Source organism: Eurosta solidaginis, chromosome 1 (assembly GCF_040869045.1).
Source record: "Eurosta solidaginis isolate ZX-2024a chromosome 1, ASM4086904v1, whole genome shotgun sequence".
NCBI lineage: Eukaryota > Metazoa > Arthropoda > Insecta > Diptera > Tephritidae > Eurosta > Eurosta solidaginis.
Window position 1 is genome coordinate 75,595,100 of NC_090319.1, and position 22,845 is coordinate 75,617,944.

Below are 22,845 nucleotides of genomic sequence, written 5' to 3' on the forward strand. Positions count from 1 at the left end.
AGTAGTGCTGGCCTCCTTTGTAAGCCGATGTACGCAAAGTGCCTTGCAAAAAGAGCAGCCTTTGCCTTAGTGTAGTGGAGGACTGCCATGATCAATTAGCGCCCGTCAGGGAGTGCTTTGCCACGTCATTCATCCTCTCGTGGACAGTCGGATTCACATCTTTACCTCTCTTTGGCCTCTCCATAAAAAGCGATGTGTTTATGTAAGCACCCTTTGGTTGTTATTATACACTGCACTTGCTCTCTCTATTATTTACATATAACAACTCTTTGTGCATTACCACCCTTGTATGCCTCCTTAGTGTTGGTCAAGTGGATACGTTTTTGTCTTCGAACTGCCTTCGACCTCCTGCAATCTTCTCACGAACGCATGCCAAGGGTGCGCTTTCCTGTCGGCTGTGTCGACTCCGAGCTTTTTCTCCGTCTCTCCGTAGCTGCTTCTCCACACCACTATTATTTCACCCCTTTTTTGCTTTGCAGCTTTTGAGGTACATAGTGTCTCGTAGGGAGCCCCTCTTTCGCATCCGTACAGGTTTAGGTGTTTTAGTCTTATCGGGGGATAGCTGGCGTCACTGTCGTGAACTTGATACTTTTCCCCATCCCGTCTTTTAAAAGCAAATTTAGTGCCCTTAGTCGTCACTGCCTCTACTTCCGGTATTGTGAGAGAGCTTTCTTTCACTCTCTGTCTTGTTCATTTTTCAATTCAATTTCTTTGTTCGCGCTCAAAGACCGCTCCCTCACCATGCTCACTCACTTCACCCTTCCTTTCCGTCTCCATTTTCTGTCGCGCCTCAGTCTGATCGTCTTTAAGAGTTTTAGAGTTTATCATCTGTGTGGTACGACCGCATGTTCCTCAGAACGGGCTCAACGGCTAGACCGTTAAATATTGGGAACCTAACCGTTCGCTATAAAAACGCCCCTCTTTGTGGTTTCGCTCCGTTATTTCGCGGGACGGTACAGTATTAGGAAGACTCCATTCAAACACATCCGAATATTCCGTCTCAATGCAAACCATCATTGGCAGTTCTTGGTCAGAGACGTCTTCTGAAGCGGTGCGACGAAGACGCAACAACCTTACCGCTTACTCACATAGTCGGGCGTCATGGAGCTCCTCTTGCGCTTACCCCATCAACATGCTGCCTACCGTAGTGAGGGACTCTTACCAATAAATTTCGCCACTTTCTCCAACCGCCAGGTACCAATCGAAGATATCATTGAAGAAGAAAAATCTTCACGTAAAAGCCCACCAGAAAGCGACAAAGAAAAATCACGCGATCGTGATGTATCACTCTCGATGGCGCCATTGCCCATACCATTGGGTCCACTAGGCGGATTTGCAGGTAATCGAATTCAAATAATTTCTTATATTTATAGAATATATTTATGTATAGACAAATGGACTTCTTACACACATATTCACCCCCTTACCTTCCCAATTTAACAAACAGTGGAAATTTCTTTGACTCTAAAAAGTAAATCTGCTGAAGTAGATGTTGTCCGTATTTACAGTCGTATTATAAAAAATTTCAAACCCAAGTAAATTCAAATAGCCCACTGTAATTTTGAAGACCATAAAATAATATACAAGTACCTTCATAAATATCGATGTGCCTACTTTTGGAAAAAAATTAAGACTTACACCACTAAAAGTAGTATTGTACCTAACTGTTTACGTAATATTTGTACGAAATTAGATAACTTTTACCCTAAAAACTACTCACCGCTGATGATTTGTGTGGGTAACATTATAAACAAACTAACTAAACTAAAGTGTTCTAAAAATAAGTACTAAAGAAAACTAAATAAAATTTTAATTAAAATCTTATCACCTTTTTAAACTCAAACAAAAATTTTAAACTTCACATTTAAAGTTATCACGCAAATTTAAAAAAAGAGTTTTTTATGCCATTTTTTTTTTTATATTTCACTAAGGCCCGGTTTTCCCAATAGTTGGTTAAGCTTAGCTTAAACTTTTATCAAATTTAAACTTCAGTTAAACTACAAAGCAGTTTTTCAGCCACAGTTTATGGCCGTCATTGTTGTTTGTGCTGCAACAGTTGTTTTTTGTTATCTAGATAATTTGTAGATGCAGCAACAGCTGGGTTTTTTTAACCCAACAAAAATCGGGAAAATATTCCCAAAGCCTACGTGAATATACATATATGTAGTTATCAAGTTGTTGTCCAACATCATTCCCAAATCACTATCCAACCTTTGTTGTAAAATTTATAGTTCTCGATTTAATCTTTGATTTTGAAAAATTTATAATTCTCAAAGGAATATCCATCTTATTTTTCCAGTTGATAACCTTTCGCACAATACGCTTGTCCAGTTTTCAGTATCTCCCTTCTTGTGAACTGGGCAAAGAACACTTAAGCCATCATCCGGTAAGCTTTCTGGCTCCGTATCACGCTCAATACTTACGAGAACGCTCCGAATAATTGAGAGACTTCACAAGCAAAATTTCTGAAATTTTTGTACATATGAACTTTGATAGACAGATGTCGCCTTCGAGGAATATACATATATGTAGCTCTTAAGTTGATATCAGAAATCGTTCTCTAATTATTCTCAACCTGATAGTTCTCAAGTTAATAACGAACATCATTTCCCAATCACTATCCACCCTTTCAAAAATTTTGTAAAATGTATAGTTCTCGATCTACAAGATCATTTTCCAACCTCGAAGAGATTTTGAGAAATTTATAGTTCTCAAATGAATGTCATAACAATTCTTCAGTGGGTAACCTTTCGCACAATACGCTTGACAGGACCTTATAAGCAAGAGTAAGAAGGCTGATTCTGCGATAGTTGGAGCAGTTTTCAGTATCTCCCTTCTTGTGAACTGGGCAAAGAATACTTAAGCCATCATCCGTTGAGCTTTCTGGATCCGTATCATGCTCAATACTTAGGAGAACGCTCCGAATAATGGAGAGACTTCAGAAGTAGGGTTCCTGAAAATTTTCTAAATATGAGCTTTGATAGGCAGATGTCGCTATTTTTTTTTCATTTCACATAAGACTAATGGCCAGGCAGCGACATACATATATTTTTGAAAAAGTCGGTTTATTAAAGGTAGCGTGTTTCAACTAAATACAAGAAATTAAACAAATTGACACAAACCGCAGACTTCGGGTGTATCTGACACCCTGCCAGATACTATAACATGCAAGAAAATTACTTCCTACAAACATTCATGAAATAACAGCTCAATACATTTTAGTAATTTTACGACACATATATGTGACAATAGTTTTTTTGAAACATCCCACGTCACATATATGTGACGCTGAGTGGCGAACGTGTTAACTTCAGTTAAAGTTGACTGAAAAACTGCATAATGATTTTAAGCTTAGTTTAACTGACAAACTGAGTTGAATTTGTACTGAAAAACGGGGTCCAAATACAATTCTATAACAATACAACTAACAATTCGCTAAAATTCGTAATTTTAAATCTCAAGCAAATTTTTTAAATAATTTTTAAAACATCATTAATCAAAATAATTAAAATAAAGTAATATGTGCAAATTATAATAATTTTATTATACAGAAACTTTATCCTCACAGAAGTTTTTAAAATTTTTAATCTTTTTCCTCACTTTATTATTCAGTATCTTGTAAATCTGTCTCACTCCATATCTCTATCTTTCTATCTCTCTCTTTATCAAAACACTGTACTTTTACACTCTGTATTCTCAACTCGTAATATCTAAATACATACTACGTTAACTCAACACTGCGTATAATTTTGATACCTCTAAAACTACCTTTTATACTACTACTTCTACTACTATTTACTACTACTACTACTACTACTATTTACTATTATTATTAACTACTATTTATTACTTTTACAATAATCACAACATTTTGCAACAATTTAAACAATATTAACTACTTCTTTAACATACACTTTTGCTTAACTAAATCCGAAAGACATCTTAAAGCTAGATCAGTTCTTTTCAGACGATGGGAAAATTATAATTATGGCAGGTGAAGCATCCCAGCATTCAACACACATTCACGTGTTTCTATACTATGCGTTCTTTTATTACTCTATACTCTATGAAACATACTATATACTACTTCATTACAAAAAATATTCTGTTTGATTTTAGCAATACAACAAATTTAAAAAAAAAACAACAAAAATATATTATTTTTTTTGAAAAACATTTTTGAATTTTTGAAATAATGCTGTTATTTCAACAAAAGACTTTTAATAGTTACATGTTACAAGTTAACAACCCACTACACTATGTTTCTGAATCATTTGAGAATTAAAGTTAGAATGCTATAAACAATTTTTCGCAACACTGTCTTTTATCCTACAACCAGCACATTCCAGCGCATTTCTTTTCCATAGCAACACTTTAGGCCTATTCGCATAGCACTTTCCAATTTAGGGTCCGTATTACGTGTTCCGATCCGTGATCGAAACTCATTTTTTAAATCACAATAGCTCTGAAATGGTGGACCGGATTAATGGCATATTTGAACTAGTGACAAATAGTACTCGTTAGATCCATAACAAATTATAATTTTTATAAAGGTTTTCAGTCACTGATCGTAACACGTAATACGGGACCAGATTTCGAGTTTGGCAAATAAACACGTCATATTTTAAAAGTAGTTCAACTTTTTGTTTCACTTTACGTTCCATACACAGCTGTCACATCTGTCAAAATCGATGTCTGATTTTGCAGTTCTATGTATTACTACTTAAAGTCCCGTCACATAAGCAGTATTTTCAATAGATGCTTTATCTCAATCTTAAGCATGATGAGTAGATTTCACGTATTTTTATGGAGAACGGCAAACCGAGCGATACTCGCGCCATCTGACATGAAAAAGTAGCCAACTTCCAATTTTTGTTGCAAGCAAAGCATAAGAAGAAGAATTCGACATTTGCTTTAGCTAAGGATGCTTTCAAACGAAATTATTTTTCACGCCCGTTCGTACTTTTCTTACATTTTTCACAATTAAAAACTGCACTATAACAAATGAATAGGATATAAAATATGTTAGCAAGTATATTTTCTTGTATAGTGATGATGTTTATGACAGTTCTTCGCAAAAATTTGTATGTGAATGTTCAAGGCGAAATAAACTTCAACTGCTAAGTCTGAAGTACCTTTGTATTTACAAACGCAACATCTTGCTTGATTGTGGCGATATTACTGGCATACATAACATTGCGTTGAACGTCTCTATATAGAAAAGTCCATTGTGGCTCGGCCTTTATTTTAAGCGCCTTACGTCCATTTGCACAGAATCGCTTGGCCTTGTATGAACTCATTTAATGAGGATTTACATCAAATGTTTAGAAAAAGGCTTCGACTGTACAAATAAGGGTGCCTTATATAAAAAAAAATATGCTTCGTTTTACCTCCCACAAACTTTGTGGGACAAGACTGTACGTAAAACATACATTAAACTTAAAGCCCTAGAAAAGTTGACGTATCCATATCCATATAAACAGTTGATCCAACCAACCTTATGGAAATCAATGTAATTGTTCAATCGTGCTATACCATAACGCCCTAGCCATACCATAGCCAACCAATTGGTTTTTGGTTTTTCGCCATATCCATAACCTAAAAATATTTGAGTTGGTGACTTTATTAACGTTTTGTATATTTTATTTATTGTTTTGGATGCGTTTGGACTAAGAGACTTATTGCTTTTGGAATATGTGTGTAATTTTTTGCGTTTTCTTAATTTTTATGAAAATTTTACGATTTTTCGCAAGATGTTGCATTTGTAAACATAAAGGAACTTCAGAGTTAGCATTTGAAACATATTTCGCCTTGCCCATTCACATACTAAATTTCGCGAAGCACTGTTATAAACATTCTCATGATACATGAATAATACTTGCTACCATATTTTGTCTCCTATTCTCTTGTTAAAATGTAGTTTTTAATTGTGAAAATCGTTGGAAAAAACCAAAGAATGGGAAAAATAATTTAACTTGCAAAGTGTGAAACTATTCATAACCAAAGCAAATGTCGAATTGTTCTTCTTATGTTTTCCATGTAGCAAAACTTTAAGATTGCCATGTTTTGTATTTTAGATGGCGCTAGTATCGCTCGATCTGCGGCTCTCCGTAAAAATACGTGTTGATAAGATTGCGTTGAACGCATTTACATATGTATATGAAAATTTGCATTAGGACGTTGCTATTATCGTTAAATGCACTTAGAAAAAAGGAGGGTTAAATTAGATTTTCAGACATACAAGAGACTTGATTGATCATAAGTGAAAAAAAATACACCGTACATACATTTTCTCTTCGTAGTCGTGGCTTTTTACTAAACACAGTGCAAAATTTTATATAAATTATGCATAAGAATATCTAAACGCTTATTCCTTTTTATTTGTAAACTAAACATAACTTATCACACATAATCATATTAAAATTCCGCCTCGAAGGAGACATTATAGATTTATCAGATGCTGCTGTTGTTTTTATTTTGTTTTGTTTTGAGATTTTCCACGACGATCGGGGATCGAGGACCAAAGAGTTGGTTAGCTGGTAGTCAGAACAGTAAATTGTTTCTCTTGTACCAATAGACAAAGTCATATCCAAAGAAGCCTTTGAAATAATGTAGTATATCAGCTTAGATACTCGAACTGCTTAGTTGTTGGATGCAAAGTAAAACTAATATCCTATTCGACCAGCATCTGAAGTACAGTCTATGTAAAATAACTGCAACAGGGCAAACCTCTCTATACATCGGTACTCTGTACTTACTCAAGACAAGTATCCACTACTCACGGTCACAAAGTTATCAAATGTTTGATGAAAAAGCCAGACAGTGCCGTAGAGCAAGACGAATCTAAACCAGGTGGTGGCAAAGCGAATTCAATCTATTCGCCGTGCAGAAGAATGTCAAATGAAGAGAAAATTTTCATTGATTTCGATTAACTGACATACGAGCCGGACCCGTGCGCATCTTGCGCAACCAATATAAAAGTATCTTATCAAATATCAACAGAAATCAGCTGTTCTGGCAATCAATTAAACTTACAGCTTGCGGTGGTATGGTAGCCACTGCCGGTAATGCAGTGCAAATATTCACAATAGTGCCATAGTGCAAATAGATTTCTTTGTGTGCTCACAATCGTTTCTTTTTAACAAATTATTTTAATATAGCCAAACAAAAGCGCTACGACCAAAATTACCCAAAGCTCGCTAATATCCCGAATCTCCATCTTTACAACCAAAACTTTATTTAAAATTTGGGTTTCAAATAAGAGCGAAAAAGGGACCCGTATATAAAAACAGCAATTAGAAATAATATATATGATTGGTGTACAAGGCGTTGTATGGAAAAGAGTGAAGAAGAATCAATCAGCTGTTGGGATAACAACACCTGGTACTGAATTCGCCTTGGCCGTAGAGATAGCTATTTTCAAACCCGCTTTAGCAAAAAATCGAAACAAAGCGGTATTCAACCAAATTTTGAAATAGGTAATTTTTGCTTTAAAATTTTATGCTTGCTTCGAGCATATTGTCTGCACTTTCCTGTCATTTAACGTATGTCATATGTATTTGAAAGCAGAATTACCATCACGCTCTTGTTAAGCAATCGTTTAAGGTTTAAACTTTAAAGCCTTTCAAGTAGAATCGCAAAATATGCTGGCTTCCTGGGGATGATCAATATACGAGTAGGTTTCACGGACTGCCAAAATTACATTCGCCAAATCTAGTTCCACTTGACTTCTATTTTGGGGATCATCCTTAATGCACTAGGAGACCTACAGTGTTATGCAGTTGCCCCTTACTCTCTTGCTCCTGGCAGGTATGGAATCTTACCTTGTAATCTTACCTTGGAGAGAATGTGTGTGTGCAAAAGGTGGTTGCACGGAACGATTTGCCCGAATTGCGGAAACGGGAAATTACTTCAAAAACGGGAAATTCCAATAGAATTAGTAGTTTATATATGGGGCTGCACCACTAAACCCCGACTTTCAGAGCTCCGAAAATTTTCAGAAATCCAGACAAGCCACACTCCAGACAGCCTAAAATACAGACATAAAAAAATCCCAACAAGGCAATATCCAAACAAAATCCCGAAAACTCTGTAGAGAAGGGTGAATAATGAAAGATATTTGGTTTGGGATTTTGTGTCCGGACTATGTTTGGCTGGGATTTTGTGGTATGTTCAAAATTCGGTCGTATTTATGTATTGTATTTTGAGATTATTTTATATACCCTTTTTAATGTTATAAGTGAAAGCTGAATAGGAAAATAAATGTTGCGCAATAGTAGCTTAAACGGATAACTTCGTCAATATATTCCTAAACCTTAACATGGCAAACATAACATAAATTACCACAAAATGCATGTTTTTATTTTATATTTTTTTTGCGTTACGAAATATTTCGTATTTTTTCAATGCAAGTACTCTGCAGACTTATGCAAATAAAAACAAGTAAGGAAGGCTAAGTTCGGGTGTAACCGAACATTACATACTCAGTTGAGAGCTATGGAGACAAAATAAGGGAAAATCACCATGTAGGAAAATGAACCTAAAGTAACCCTGGAATGTGTTTGTATGGCATGTGTATCAAATGGAAGGTATTAAAGGGTATTTAAAGAGGGAGTGGGTCATAGTTCTATAGGTGGACGCCATTTAGGGATATCTCCATAAAGGTGGACCAGGGGTGACTCTAGAATTTGTTTGCACGAAATGGGTATCAAATGAAAGGTGTTGATGCCAAACATCTTAAAAGGGAGTGGGCCTTAGTTCTATAGGTGGAGGCCTTTTCGAGATATCTCCATAAAGATGGACCAGGGGTGAATCTAGAATTTTTTGCACGATATGGGTGTCAAATGAAAGGTGTTAATGAGTATTTTAAAAGGGAGTGGGCCTTAGTTCTATAGGTGGACGCCTTTTCAAGATATCGCCATAAAGGTGGACCAGGGGTGACTCTAGAATTTGTTTGTACGATATGGGTATCAAATGAAATGTGTTAATGAGTATTTAAAAGGGAGTGGGCCTTAGTTCTATAGGTGGACGCCTTTTCAAGATATCGCCATAAAGGTGGACCAGGGGTGACTCTAGAATTTTTTTGTACGATATGGGTATCAAATGAAAGGTGCTAATGAGTATTTTAAAAGGGAGTGGACCTTAGTTCTATAGGTGGACGCCTTTTCAAGATATCGCCATAAAGATGGATCAGGGGTGACTCTAGAATTTGTTTGTACGATATTGGTATCAAATGAAAGGTGTTAATGAGTATTTTAAAAGGGAGTTGGCCTTAGTTCTATAGGTGGACGCCTTTTCAAGATATCGCCATAAAGGTGGAGCAGAGGTGATTCTAGAATTTGTTTGTACGATATGGGTATAGTGTTAACTACTTTGTACTCTTTACTTTAATTTTTAAAATAATTTTAATTGAGTTTTCGTGTTAACTTAAAATTTTGAATAACTTCAAAAGAAGAAAATTCTAATTAGTTTGAAAATATTTAAACTCAAAAATAAACAAAAATAAATTTGATATTACAAACAAAAATAAAAGTTTTTTAAAATATCAACTTGAATGTTGATATATTGGCGATCCTACCAACGATCCTGCGCAAATATTTTATTTCATTAATGACTGTAATGATTACGAAAATTTCCATTCGCTAATTTTTAATTAAAATGCATTTATTATCTAAATCTATATCTGTCCGTGCTTGTATATATAATACCTCGTGCTTGTGATAAATGATTTTTGAACAAAAAATTTCGCAATTTTAAAGTAACTACTCCGTCATATTTACAACGATTTAAATAGTTGTGCGAAACAGACTCAGACTAAACGAACAGCCATCAGTTTGTTTACTTAAAATCCAATTTGGAAATACATTCGCCATCAACAAAAAATTATGAATTTAGTGATTATAATACGAAGCTATAATTAACTTTAAAAATATTTCGTTTTGAAAGTGCTTAAAACATTTACTATTGTGAAAATAAGTGAAAGTCCATAGACATTCGTAGATGGACTGTGTGGAAACACCCGAAAACGGAAATCAAATTTTAGCAGATTTGATGAACAAAATAGTTTAACCAATTGTTAAAACTTTTAAAGAAACAATAAAAAAATTGAAAAGTTAAATCATAGTACCATAATTGTAAATCGCACATCGATTAAAAAAAAAAATGAAACTTAAATATACTTCAATTAATAAACAATATTTTGTGCAAATTGCATATAACAGTCGCTGTAAATTCTATATACGAAACAAAAACAAAAAATAAGTGCGGACAATCAAATAAAACATAAAGTACTTATAGCAGAAATTTACTAGTAGACATGCTATAAATTTTATGCAACATAAATAAAAATAAAATTTTTCTACGAATCGTTAATTAATAAAGAACTCTAAAAAACAATATACTACGCTTAAAACAATAGTTAAGTTCACTACAACAAGAGCTATTACAACAATTTTACGCAAAATACACACAAGAACGGATTTAAAGTATAAGACATAAAGAAAACAACAAAGCCATTGCATAAACAGCAACAACAATGAATTTAATTGTTATCACGCCCAAAAAACGCCATTTATTCCCTCAAAATCTCTACAATCATCAATCAAATACTTATTAATTTGAATATTTTTTTACTAATTTAATTTTATGTAAGTATAATTTTTATTTTAATATCATATTACAAATTTTCCAATTATAATTTAAATTAAAATTTTAAACCTTTTAAACTTTTAAATTTATTTTAAGATTATTTTTATATTTTAACAATTTTAATATAGTTATTTAAATTTACTTATTTTTTATATAAAATTAAATATTTTATTTAAATTGTTAACTCCCTTTCCAAAAAAAAAATCTTAAATATTTTCTTATTTTCTAATTTTTCATTTAAATTTCTTTTCATATGGTTCTACGTTCACCAATACGAACTCGTAAATTTACAAATTCAGAAAATCAAAATATCAACCATACAAATAACATCATGACTCACAATACAACTCAAAATTCTAACATTAATACAACACAAAACATCATCTCTAATATAACACAAGATACTTCAAGACAAGATAACTTTACAAATTTTTCTTCTACTAAATCTATTAAATTACCACAATTTTGGCAAGATTCTCCTGATGCCTGGTTTTTACTTGTTGAAGGACAATTTGAAATTAACAATATCAATGATGATAATTTAAAATTTCAAAATATTCTAATTACTCTTCAACGAGATACTATATCTAAAATTTTAGATGTTATTAACCCTCCTCCTCTTTTTAATAAATATGATACAATCAAAAAAATTCTATGTGAAAGATTTTCTCTTAGCGAAGAAAAACGATTAGAACAATTATTTTCAAAAACTGAACTTGGTGATCGTTCACCATCTGAATTATTCAGATTTATGAAATCACTTATAGGTTCTGCCTCCATAGTTAGCCAAGAATTACTCTTTAAATTGTGGATTCGTAAATTACCACAAGAAATACAAATTCATTTGACTTCCAATAATAATCAAACCAGAGATGAAATTATTATTTTAGCTGACAAACTTTTTGATTTAATCAATAAACCTCATTCTTCCAAATCTCCTGTAGTCTCAAGTATAAATAATAATATTTTAGAACAATGCGTTAAAAATTTAACTGAATTAACTACGGCTATTTATCAAAATTTAAATAAAATTTCGAATGATATTAATCAATTACAAATCCGTTCAAGATCTAAAGATAGAAATAGATCTAAATCTCGAAATTTTTCAGGATCAAGAAATTTTTCAAACAATCGTAATTTTAATTCACAAACAACTATTTGTTGGTATCACAAAAAATTTAAGAATAACGCTCTCAAATGTATACCCCCATGCAATTTTAATCAAAATCATAATTCAAATTACGAACAAAATTTAAACTGAAACGATCCATTATGACGGTGACGGATAATGGAACTATTATTAAACCTACTCGTCGCCTATTCATATTTGATAAATTCAATAAACTTAATTTTCTTATCGATACCGGCGCAGTTGTATCAGTTATTCCTTTTTCTAAATTTAAAATTTATAAAAGAAATTCGGATCTTACTTTGACTGCAGCAAACGGTTTTTCAATTGAAACTTTCGGTACAAAACTACTTAAAATTGATTTAGGTTTAAGAAGAGATTTTGAATTTCCATTCATTATTGCGAATATTGATACACCAATTTTAGGAGCAAACTTTTTAGAAAAATTCGGAATTATTGTCAATATTAAAAATAAAGAAATAATGGATTCTACTACAAAAATTAAAGCTACTGGATCTTCTGGATTTTCTGATATTTTCTCACTCAAAATTCCTAATGTCGAAAATAAGTTTTCAAAATTACTTAATGAATTTCCATCTATTACCTGTGAACCAGATTATACTAAAAAAGTTAAACACCATACGGTTCACAGGATAGAAACAAAAGGTATTTTACCATTTTCGAAACCCAGACGTCTTGATCCAATCAAACTTAAAATTGCTAAAGCTGAATTTGAATTTTTAGTTAAAACGGGTATATGCAGACCCTCAAATTCTCCTATTGCATCTCCACTTCATCTCGTTCCTAAAAAAGAACCAAATGATTGGAGACCTTGCGGAGACTATCGAAGACTTAATTTTATTACTACACCAGATCGGTATCCTTTACCACATATTCACGATTTAACAATTGATTTAAAAAACAAACAATTTTTTTCCAAAATTGATCTTGTGCGTGCTTACCACCAAATTCCAATGGCAGAAGAAGACATTCATAAAACTGCAATAACTACCCCTTTTGGAATGTTTGAATTCGTAAGAATGCCTTTCGGTTTACGAAACAGTGCTCAAACTTTCCTACGCTTTATTAATGAAGTATTTTCTGATTTCGATTTTGTATTTACATACATTGATGACATTCTTATTGCCAGTGATAATGAAGATCAACATATAAATCATTTAAAATCAGTTTTCAAAAGACTTGAAGAATATAATTTAAATATCAAACCTTCAAAATGTACTCTCGGTGTAAATAAATTAAATTTTTTAAGTTACGAAATTTCAGGCGAAGGTATTAAACCATCTTTAGATAGAATTGAAATCATAACAAATTTTGAAAAACCAATTTCTATAAATAAATTACAAAAATTTTTAGGTATGATAAATTACTATCACAGATATATTAAAATGTTAGCAACAGAACTTAGTCCTCTGCATGAAATGTTAACACATGCAATTAAAAACAAACTCAAACAATTAAATTGGACAAATAAAACCACAACAGCTTTCGAAAATGTTAAAAAACTTTTTGCTAAAAATACTTTACTTACACATTTCGACAAAAATGGTACTTTATCATTAGCAGTAGATGCATCAAATGTTGCTATTGGAGCAGTTCTTCAACAAACTAGCAATAACATACTAGAACCCTTAGCTTATTTTTCAAGAAAACTAACTACAACAGAAACTAAATATTCAACATTTGATCGTGAACTTTTGGCAATTTATAATTCAATTAAACATTTTAAACATTTTCTTGAAGGTAGAACTTTTACAATTTATACTGATCATAAACCTTTAATTCATGTTCTAAATTCTAAAGTAGATAGATCTCCTCGTCAACTACGTCATCTTGAATATATTGCTCAATTTACAAATGATATTCAATATATACGTGGAAAAGACAACATAGTTGCCGACACACTTTCCCGTATTCCAGAAATAAATGCAATTTCAACTCAAGATATAAATTTAGAAACTTTATATAAAGTACAGCAAACTGATACATTTTTACAAAAAACCATTTCTGATCCAAATTCTAAAAATAATTTAAAAGAAATTCATATTCCAATTATTAATTTAAACATATGGTGTGATGTTTCTGTACAACCTTTTCGACCTTATGTTCCAAATTCTATGAGAAGAATTATATTTGACAAAATTCACTCATTATCTCATCCAAGTATAAGAACAACTAGAAAATTAATTCAAAATAAATATTATTGGCCTAACATGCGCAAAGAGATTAACGATTGGACTTCATCTTGCATCAATTGTCAAAAATCCAAAATTTTAAGACATACTAAATCTCCTATCCAAAAAATTCAAATACCATCAGGCCGTTTTGAACATATTCATATGGATATTGTTGGACCTCTTCCAATTTCAAATGGAAATTATTATGTTTTAACAATTATTGACAGATTTTCACGTTGGCCTGAAGCTTATCCACTTAAAGATATTTCAACAAATACTATAGTAAAAACTTTTATTCAAAATTATATACCACGATTTGGTATACCATTAAATATTACAGTAGATCAAGGTTCACAATTCACCTCAAAATTTTTTACAGAATTAACTAAACTTTTAGGTTCTCATAAAATTCATACATCTCCTTACCATCCCCAAGCAAATGGCATGATAGAGAGATTTCATCGAACTTTAAAAGCAGCAATTATAGCATCAAACGACTCGGTTCATTGGTCTGACATTTTACCATTCATTCTACTTGGTTTACGAACTTCTATTAAAGAAGATTTAAAATGTTCATCTGCTGAACTTGTTTATGGCCAAACACTTAGAATACCTGGTGAATTAATTATTTCAAATAGTAATAAAGAACATGATTTTTCTAATGACGCTCTTCATAAAATAAGAGAATATTTTTCACTTGTTCGTTCTAAAGTTTTTCATCATAACAAAGAAAATGTTTTCGTTCCTAAACAATTAGAAAATTGTGAGTATGTTTTTGTTAAAGTTCTTCGTAAATCTAATTTAGAATCACCTTATGAAGGACCTTTTAAAGTTATATCTAAGAAACATAAAACATTTACAATTCAATACAATAATACTATTAAAAATATTTCAATTGATTTACTTAAACCAGCAAACATACTTATTAACACTAATTTAAATACAAATACATTAAACAACAAAAAACAAAAAAAGGTTACATTTAATATTAATTAATAATTTGTTTGTTTCAAATTTTCTTGGAGGGGGAGTAAATATAGTGTTAACTACTTTGTACTCTTTACTTTAATTTTTAAAATAATTTTAATTGAGTTTTCGTGTTAACTTAAAATTTTGAATAACTTCAAAAGAAGAAAATTCTAATTAGTTTGAAAATATTTAAACTCAAAAATAAACAAAAATAAATTTGATATTACAAACAAAAATAAAAGTTTTTTAAAATATCAACTTGAATGTTGATATAATGGGTATCAAACGAAAGGTGCTAATGAGTATTTTAAAAGGTGGTGGGCCTTAGTTCTATAGGTGAACGCCTTTTCAAGATATCGCCATAAAGGTGGACCAGGGGTGATTCTAGAATTTGTTTGTACGATATGGGTATCAAATGAAAGGTGCTAATGATTATTTTAAAAGGGAGTGGGCCTTAGTTCTATAGGTGGACGCCTTTTCAAGATATCGCCATAAAGGTGGACCAGGGGTGAATCTAGAATTTGTTTGTACGATATGGGTATCAAATGAAAGGTGTTAATGAGTATTTTAAAAGGGAGTGGGCCTTAGTTCCATAGGTGAACGCCTTTTCAAGATATCGCCATAAAGGTGGACCAGGGGTGATTCTAGAATTTGTTTGTACTATATGGGTATCAAATGAAAGGTGCTAATGAGTATTTTAAAAGAGAGTAGGCCTTAGTTCTATAGGTGGACGCCTTTTCAAGATATCGCCATAAAGGTGGACCAGGGGTGATTCTAGAATTTGTTTGTACGATATGGGTATCAAATGAAAGGTGTTAATGAGTATTTTAAAAGGGAGTGGGCTTAGTTCTATAGGTGGACGCCTTTTCAAGATATCGCCATAAAGGTGGACCAGGGGTGATTCTAGAATTTGTTTGTACGATATGGGTATCAAATGAAAGGTGTTAATGAGTATTTTAAAAGGGAGTGGGCCTTAGTTCTATAGGTGGACGCCTTTTCAAGATATCGCCATAAAGGTGGACCAGGGGTGATTCTAGAATTTGTTTGTACGATATGGGTATCAAATGAAAGATGTTAATGCGTATTTTAAAAGAGAGTGGGCCTTAGTTCTATAGGTGAACGCCTTTTCAAGATATCGCCATAAAGGTGGACCAGGGGTGATTCTAGAATTTGTTTGTACGATATGGGTATCAAATGAAAGGTGTTAATGAGTATTTTAAAAGGGAGTGGGCCTTAGTTCTATAGGTGGACGCCTTTTCAAGACATCGCCATAAAGGTGGACCAGGGGTGACTCTAGAATTTGTTTGTACGATATGGGTATCAAATGAAAGGTGTTAGTGAGTATTTTAAAAGGGAGTGGGCCTTAGTTCTATAGGTGAACGCCTTTTCAAGATATCGCCATAAAGGTGGACCAGGGGTGATTCTAGAATTTGTTTGTACGATATGGGTATGAAATGAAAGGTGCTAATGAGTATTTTAAAAGGGAGTGGGCCTTAGTTCTATAGGGGGACGCCTTTTCAAGATATCGCCATATAGGTGGCCCAGGGGTGATTCTAGAATTTGTTTGTACGATATGGGTATCAAATGAAAGGTGTTAATGAGTATTTTAAAAGGGAGTGGGCCTTAGTTCTATAGGTGGACGCCTTTTCAAGATATCGCCATAAAGGTTGACCAGGGGTGATTCTAGAATTTGTTTGTACGATATGGGTATCAAATGAAAGGTGTTAATGAGTATTTTAAAAGGGAGTGGGCCTTAGTTCTATAGGTGGACGCCTTTTCAAGATATCGCCATAAAGGTGGACCAGGGGTGACTCTAGAATTTGTTTGTACGATATGGGTATCAAATGAAAGGTGTTAATGAGTATTTTAAAAGGGAGTGGGCCTTAGTTCTATAGGTGAACGCCTTTTCAAGATATCGCCATAAAGGTGGACCAGGGGTGATTCTAGAATTTGTTTATACGATATGGGTATCAAATGAAAGGTGTTAATGAGTATTTTAAAAGGGAGTGGGCCTTAGTTCTATAGGTGGACACCTTTTCAAGATATCGCCAAAAGGTGGACCAGGGCTGACTCTAGAATTTGTTTGTACGATATGGGTATCAAATGAAAGATGTTAATGCGTATTTTAAAAGAGAGTGGGCCTTAGTTCTATAGGTGAACGCCTTTTCAAGATATCGCCATAAAGGTGGACCAGGGGTGATTCTAGAATTTGCTTGTACGATATGGGTATCAAATGAAAGGTGCTAATGAGTATTTTAAAAGGGAGTGGGCCTTAGTTCTATAGGGGGACGCCTTTTCAAGATATCGCCATATAGGTGGCCCAGGGGTGATTCTAGAATTTGTTTGTACGATATGGGTATCAAATGAAAGGTGTTAATGAGTATTTTAAAAGGGAGTGGGCCTTAGTTCTATAGGTGGACGCCTTTTCAAGATATCGCCATAAAGGTGGACCAGGGGTGACTCTAGAATTTGTTTGTACGATATGGGTATCAAATGAAAGGTGTTAATGAGTATTTTAAAAGGGAGTGGGCCTTAGTTCTATAGGTGAACGCCTTTTCAAGATATCGCCATAAAGGTGGACCAGGGGTGATTATAGAATTTATTTGTACGATATGGGTATCAAATGAAAGGTGTTAATGAGTATTTTAAAAGGGAGTGGGCCTTAGTTCTATAGGTGGACACCTTTTCAAGATATCGCCATAGAGGTGGACCAGGGCTGACTCTAGAATTTGTTTGTACGATATGGGTATCAAATGAAAGATGTTAATGCGTATTTTAAAAGAGAGTGGGCCTTAGTTCTATAGGTGAACGCCTTTTCAAGATATCGCCATAAAGGTGGACCAGGGGTGATTCTAGAATTTTTTTGTAAGATTTGGGTATCAAATGAAAGGTGCTAATGAGTATTTTAAAAGGGAGTTCTATAGGTGGACGCCTTTTCAAGATATCGCCATAAAGGTGGACCAGGGGTGATTCTAGAATTTGTTTATACGATATGGGTATCAAATGAAAGATGTTAATGAGTATTTTAAAAGGGAGTGGGCCTTAGTTCTATAGGTGGACGCCTTTTCAAGATATCGCCATAAAGGTGGACCAGGGGTGACTCTAGAATTTGTTTGTACGATATGGGTATCAAATGAAAGGTGTTAATGAGTATTTTAAAAGGGAGTGGGCCATAGTTCTATAGGTGGACGCCTTTTCAAGATATCGCCATAAAGGTGGACCAGGGGTGACTCTAGAATTTGTTTGTACGATATGAGTATCAAATGAAAGGTATTAAATAGTATTTTAAGAGGAAGTGGGCCATAGTTCTATAGATGGACGCCATTATGGTAGGTGTCACACCCATTTTACCAAGTTTTTTTCTACAGTTATATTTTTCGTCAATAGACCAATACAATTACCATGTTTCACCCCTTTTTTCGTATTTGGTATATAATTATGGCATTTTTTTCATTTTTCGTATTTTTCGATATCGAAAAAGTGCGCGTGGTCATAGTCAGATTTCGGCCATTTTTTACACCAATACAAAGTGAGTTCAGATAAGTACGTGAACTGAGTTTAGTAAAGATATATCGATTTTTGCTCAAGTTATCGTGTTAACGGCCGAGCGGAAGGACAGACGGCCGGCTGTGTATAAAAACTGGGCGTGACTTGAACCGATTTCGCCCTTTTTCACAGAAAACAGTTACCGTCGTAGAGTCTAAGCCTCTACCAAATTTCACAAGGATTGGTAAATTTTTGTTCGACTTATGGCATTAAAAGTATCCTAGACAAATTAAATGAAAAAGGGCGGAGTCACGCCCATTTTGAAATTTTCTTTTACTTTTGTATTTTGTTGCACCATATCATTACTGGAGTTGAATGTTGGCATAATTTACTTATATACTGTAAAGATATTAACTTTTCTTTTAAAATTTGAATTAAAAAAAAAAAATGTTTTATAGTGGGCGTGGTCGTTCTCCGATTTTTCTAATTTTTATTAAGCAGACATATAGTAATAAGAGTAACGTTTCTGCCAAATTTCATCATGATATCTTCAACGACTGCCAAATTACCGCTTGCAAAACTTCTAAATTACCTTCGTTTAAAAGTGGGCGGTGCCACGCCCGTTGTCAAAAATTTTACTAGTTTTCTATTCTGCGTCATAAGTTCAACTCACCTACCAAGTTTCATCGCCTAATCCATATTTGGTAATGAATTATCGCACTTTTTCGATTTTTCGAAATTTTCGATATCGAAAAAGTGGGCGTGGTTATTGTCCGATATCGTTCACGCGATCTGAGATGTGTGCCCAGGAACTTACATACCAAATTTCATCAAGATACCTCAAAATTTACTCAAGTTATCGTGTTAACGGACAGACGGACGGACATGGCTCAATCGAATTTTTTTTCGATACTGATAATTTTGATATATGGAAGTCTAAATCTATCTCGATTCCTTTATACCTGTACAACCAACCGTTATCCAATCAAAGTTAATATACTCTGTGAGCTCTGCTCAACTGAGTATAAAAACCAATTTGCATATGACACACTTAGATTTAAGGCGAGATAACTCAAACCCTACCTAGCTCCGTACCGACCGGTCTATATAATCGAATCCATAATAGTTCTACAATTTTCCGAGAAAAGGCTTTGGTAAAAGCTTATGGGAGTGCTAGAAGTTTTCCGAAAGTTTTGTTTTTGGAGTTGATCGCCGTTTAGATCTAGGTGTGGGCTTATCACACAAATTCACTCACAATTTTTTATCACGTTTTTAAATTTCTAAATTACTATTGATACTGCTTACTGATTTTTTAAATTTTTAAAAATAGTTGCATGAGTTATAGTTATTCGCATCATATATATTTTTTTTACTTAAGCATAGATTACTCCCCCGCCTGCCATTTGTTGCTACCTACCACCAAATGTAAAATATGTTCTGCCTTTAGAAATCCCTGTGTATTCGAGTTAAAAATTTCAATACAAAAAAAAAAAAAAAAAAAAAAAAAAAAAATTGCAATTTTTACAAACATATTTGACTAATATTCCATTCGTTATTTCTCATTTATGCACATTTCCACATGGGTTTCAAAGGACCGGTGCCCGTAGCAGTACCACAACCGGAACCACACTCTATTGGCGGAGTGCTCGTACATATGCCACACGTTTGTTCCGTATGTATACCCACCTAAAACCAAACATAACCTAAAAACGAAAAATCAAAAGGGGTATAAGTATGTTAAAACTAACTACACATAATGCAATATACAATATAGTAGGCCCTCGTTAAAAAAAGATTTCATACTACACGTTATTTTAATTTAAAATGTAAATAAAAGTTTTCAATTGCAGAGACTGTGGTTGTAAGCTTTAAACTAGCACACCGGCTTCCACCTTGTTTGGAAAAGTTGTGTTGTCCATCAGTGATGCAGCTAATTGTTCAACTGTGATCGATTGCGTCATGTGTAAAAAAAACTGTAACTAAGGCCCGGTTTTTCAGTAGTTGGTTAAGCTAAGCTTCAACTAAGTTCGCTTAAACTCAAGTAAAATTTAAACTCCAGTTAAACTACTGAGCAGTTTTTCAGTCACAGTTTAAGGTCGCCTTTGGGGTATGCTTTTATGTACGGTTACATTGGTTTTTTTTTATTATCTAGATAATTTGTAGATACGGCAACAGCTGGATTTTGTGTACCCGACAAACATGGAAAAAATATTTCTCCAGCGAAATATATATCTAGTTCCGGAGGTGATATCCAACATAATTATTTGATTATTCTTAAACCAGATAGTTCTCGAGTTGATATCCAACTTCATTCTCCAATCACTATCCAACCTTTGAGAAATTTTGTAAAATTTATAGTTCTCGAGTTGATTATCATTATCAAATTATTATCAAACCTTTGAGAGATTTGAAATGTTAAGTTCTCAAATGAATATCCAACATATTTCTCCACTTGATATCCTATCCAATCGATTTGAGGTGGAGTTGAAACAAAATCTCCAAGGTGTACCAGCAAAACCAGCAGCTGTTTATTGTGAGAAATAAACACCTGGTTGATAGAAGTAATGAAGCGGAATTGAGGGGATTTGTGGAATAACGGTATAACTCAAGAATCAACCTTTTGAGAAAAGTGAAAAAAACTTAACAACGCAGGTAAAAATAAATTTTTAATAATCCTACTTGGTAGGATTTTAGATAATATGATTCTTTGATAAGAAAAAGTAACCAATTTTATATATACATAGTTTTATTAGAAAATAGATGATTTCTTTTTTTTTTTAGTTATACCGTTATTCCATAGATTGAATATCAAATATTTTGATTGAGATACTTTATTAAACAAAATAGTAGATACATTAATAACCATTGTCAAATACATTAAATTCTATTATTTAGATATGCTTATAACTATTTGTTATTTCCGTTTGTTAATTTTAGCAATTTTTTTTTACTACTTTTATCATTTTTAAACTTTTTCTATTTTTAACAATGGAGTTCTCTGTCTGCTTAGTCGTTTTTAAACCAATTCAATTCTTTTATTTTTCAGTTCTTTCTGGTCTACGGCATTGAATATATTTTCATACCATTTCAATGCTTCACTTCTGCAAAATTTTATTAGAGAGTTATACCGTTTTTCCATAAATGAAGCTAATATCTTTGTTAAATATCACTATTATTTTCTAAGATTGATATGGTATGTATATGTAATCGTGCTCTCTTTATTTAGTTGATTTATGGAAAAACAGTGTAACTCGACTTATACCATTATTCCACACATCCCCTCAATTAATCAAACATAAATTATACATATTTTATTTTATTTTCTTAAATTTTTTTAAATTTTTATTTGCCGGCTTGAGGTCTGATGTTTTGGAAAATAAAACACAGATGTTTTAAATTTTTACCAATATATTTCGGTTATGCACGATAACCGTCCTCAGGGTGAACTATGAACAAACAGAACAAAAATTCATAGTTCACCCTGAGGACGGTTTTCGTGCATAACCGAAATATATTGGTAAAAAAAAAATTTTAAACATCTGTGTTTTATTTTCCAAAACAGACCTCAAGCTGGCAAATAAAAATTTATGAAATAGAAAGGTCGCCAAACTAATATTTATTTTATTTTCGTGAAAATACTATAGTATGGAATCTTACATTTGAGTCCAGTCAGAGAACTTCAAGTTGGGAATTAAATTTTTTCAACTTAAGTAATAGAAGTTTTTGCTTTATAAAAAATTCCCTATTTTGCTGAGTATGCTACAATTCTCGAGTTGAGCCACTGTTTCGATACAACTCTTGAGGTTTTAGAAGTATGCCTAATTATCAACATGAGCTCCAATGGTACTCAGGCCCAAATGCTTGTTGGGTATATTCGACGCCATTTCGAACGAACGCAAATAACTCACAGGTTTAACCCTGCCAGATGGGCCGCTTAAGCTCAGCTTAAATTTCAGTTAAATTAGACTGAAAAACTGCAGAATAAGTTTGAGCGTAGTTTAACTGACAAATTGAGTTGAACTTGTACTGAAAAACCGAGCCTAAGAGGTCAAAGTAACAAATCGTCCTTTTAGCGCCCATACGTAAATTCCACGACTCTATATTAGCTCTACTGTTACTGCATACACGCTAGAAGGTTTTTATTCCAAAACTTATAGACAAAACAGGTGTTGTACCAAAATCTCCGCTGATGCGTAGCAAAGTCATCTAAAGCTCCGCGGCATTTCCGACATAGCAATGAGTTTTCCAGTCAACATCGTAGGATCCTTCGGTCCGTGATCGATATCAAGAAATACATAGCTATCAGAGTCATGATTTTTCCTGATATCCAGCATCCCAGATTATGCTACAAAATGGTGGGCCGAGATGTACATCCAAAACTCTGAAGCTATTTCGGAGGCAGCTCTTGTCAGGAGCTTT

At 33.3% G+C, this 22,845-nt stretch overlaps 1 protein-coding gene across 10 annotated transcripts in view; it reads left to right on the top strand.

The window, feature by feature from the left end:
* unc79 (UNC-79 domain-containing protein) overlaps positions 1-22,845 on the top strand; it is a 90,356-nt gene that overhangs the window by 15,118 nt on the left and 52,393 nt on the right. For 6 of the 10 annotated variants that reach the window (XR_010947874.1, XM_067758300.1, XM_067758302.1 and 3 more), the window contains exons 13-15: positions 1,195-1,339; positions 3,938-3,994; positions 20,019-20,098. Coding sequence is in view for 9 of the 10 variants with exons in the window: in XM_067758300.1 (XP_067614401.1) it covers positions 1,195-1,339; positions 3,938-3,994; positions 20,019-20,098 (282 nt within the window). In the remaining variant the exon portion in view is untranslated. The remainder of the gene's footprint in view (positions 1-1,194; positions 1,340-3,937; positions 3,995-20,018; positions 20,099-22,845) is intronic. The other 4 variants (XM_067758307.1, XM_067758314.1, XM_067758310.1 and 1 more) reach the window with 2 other exon arrangements.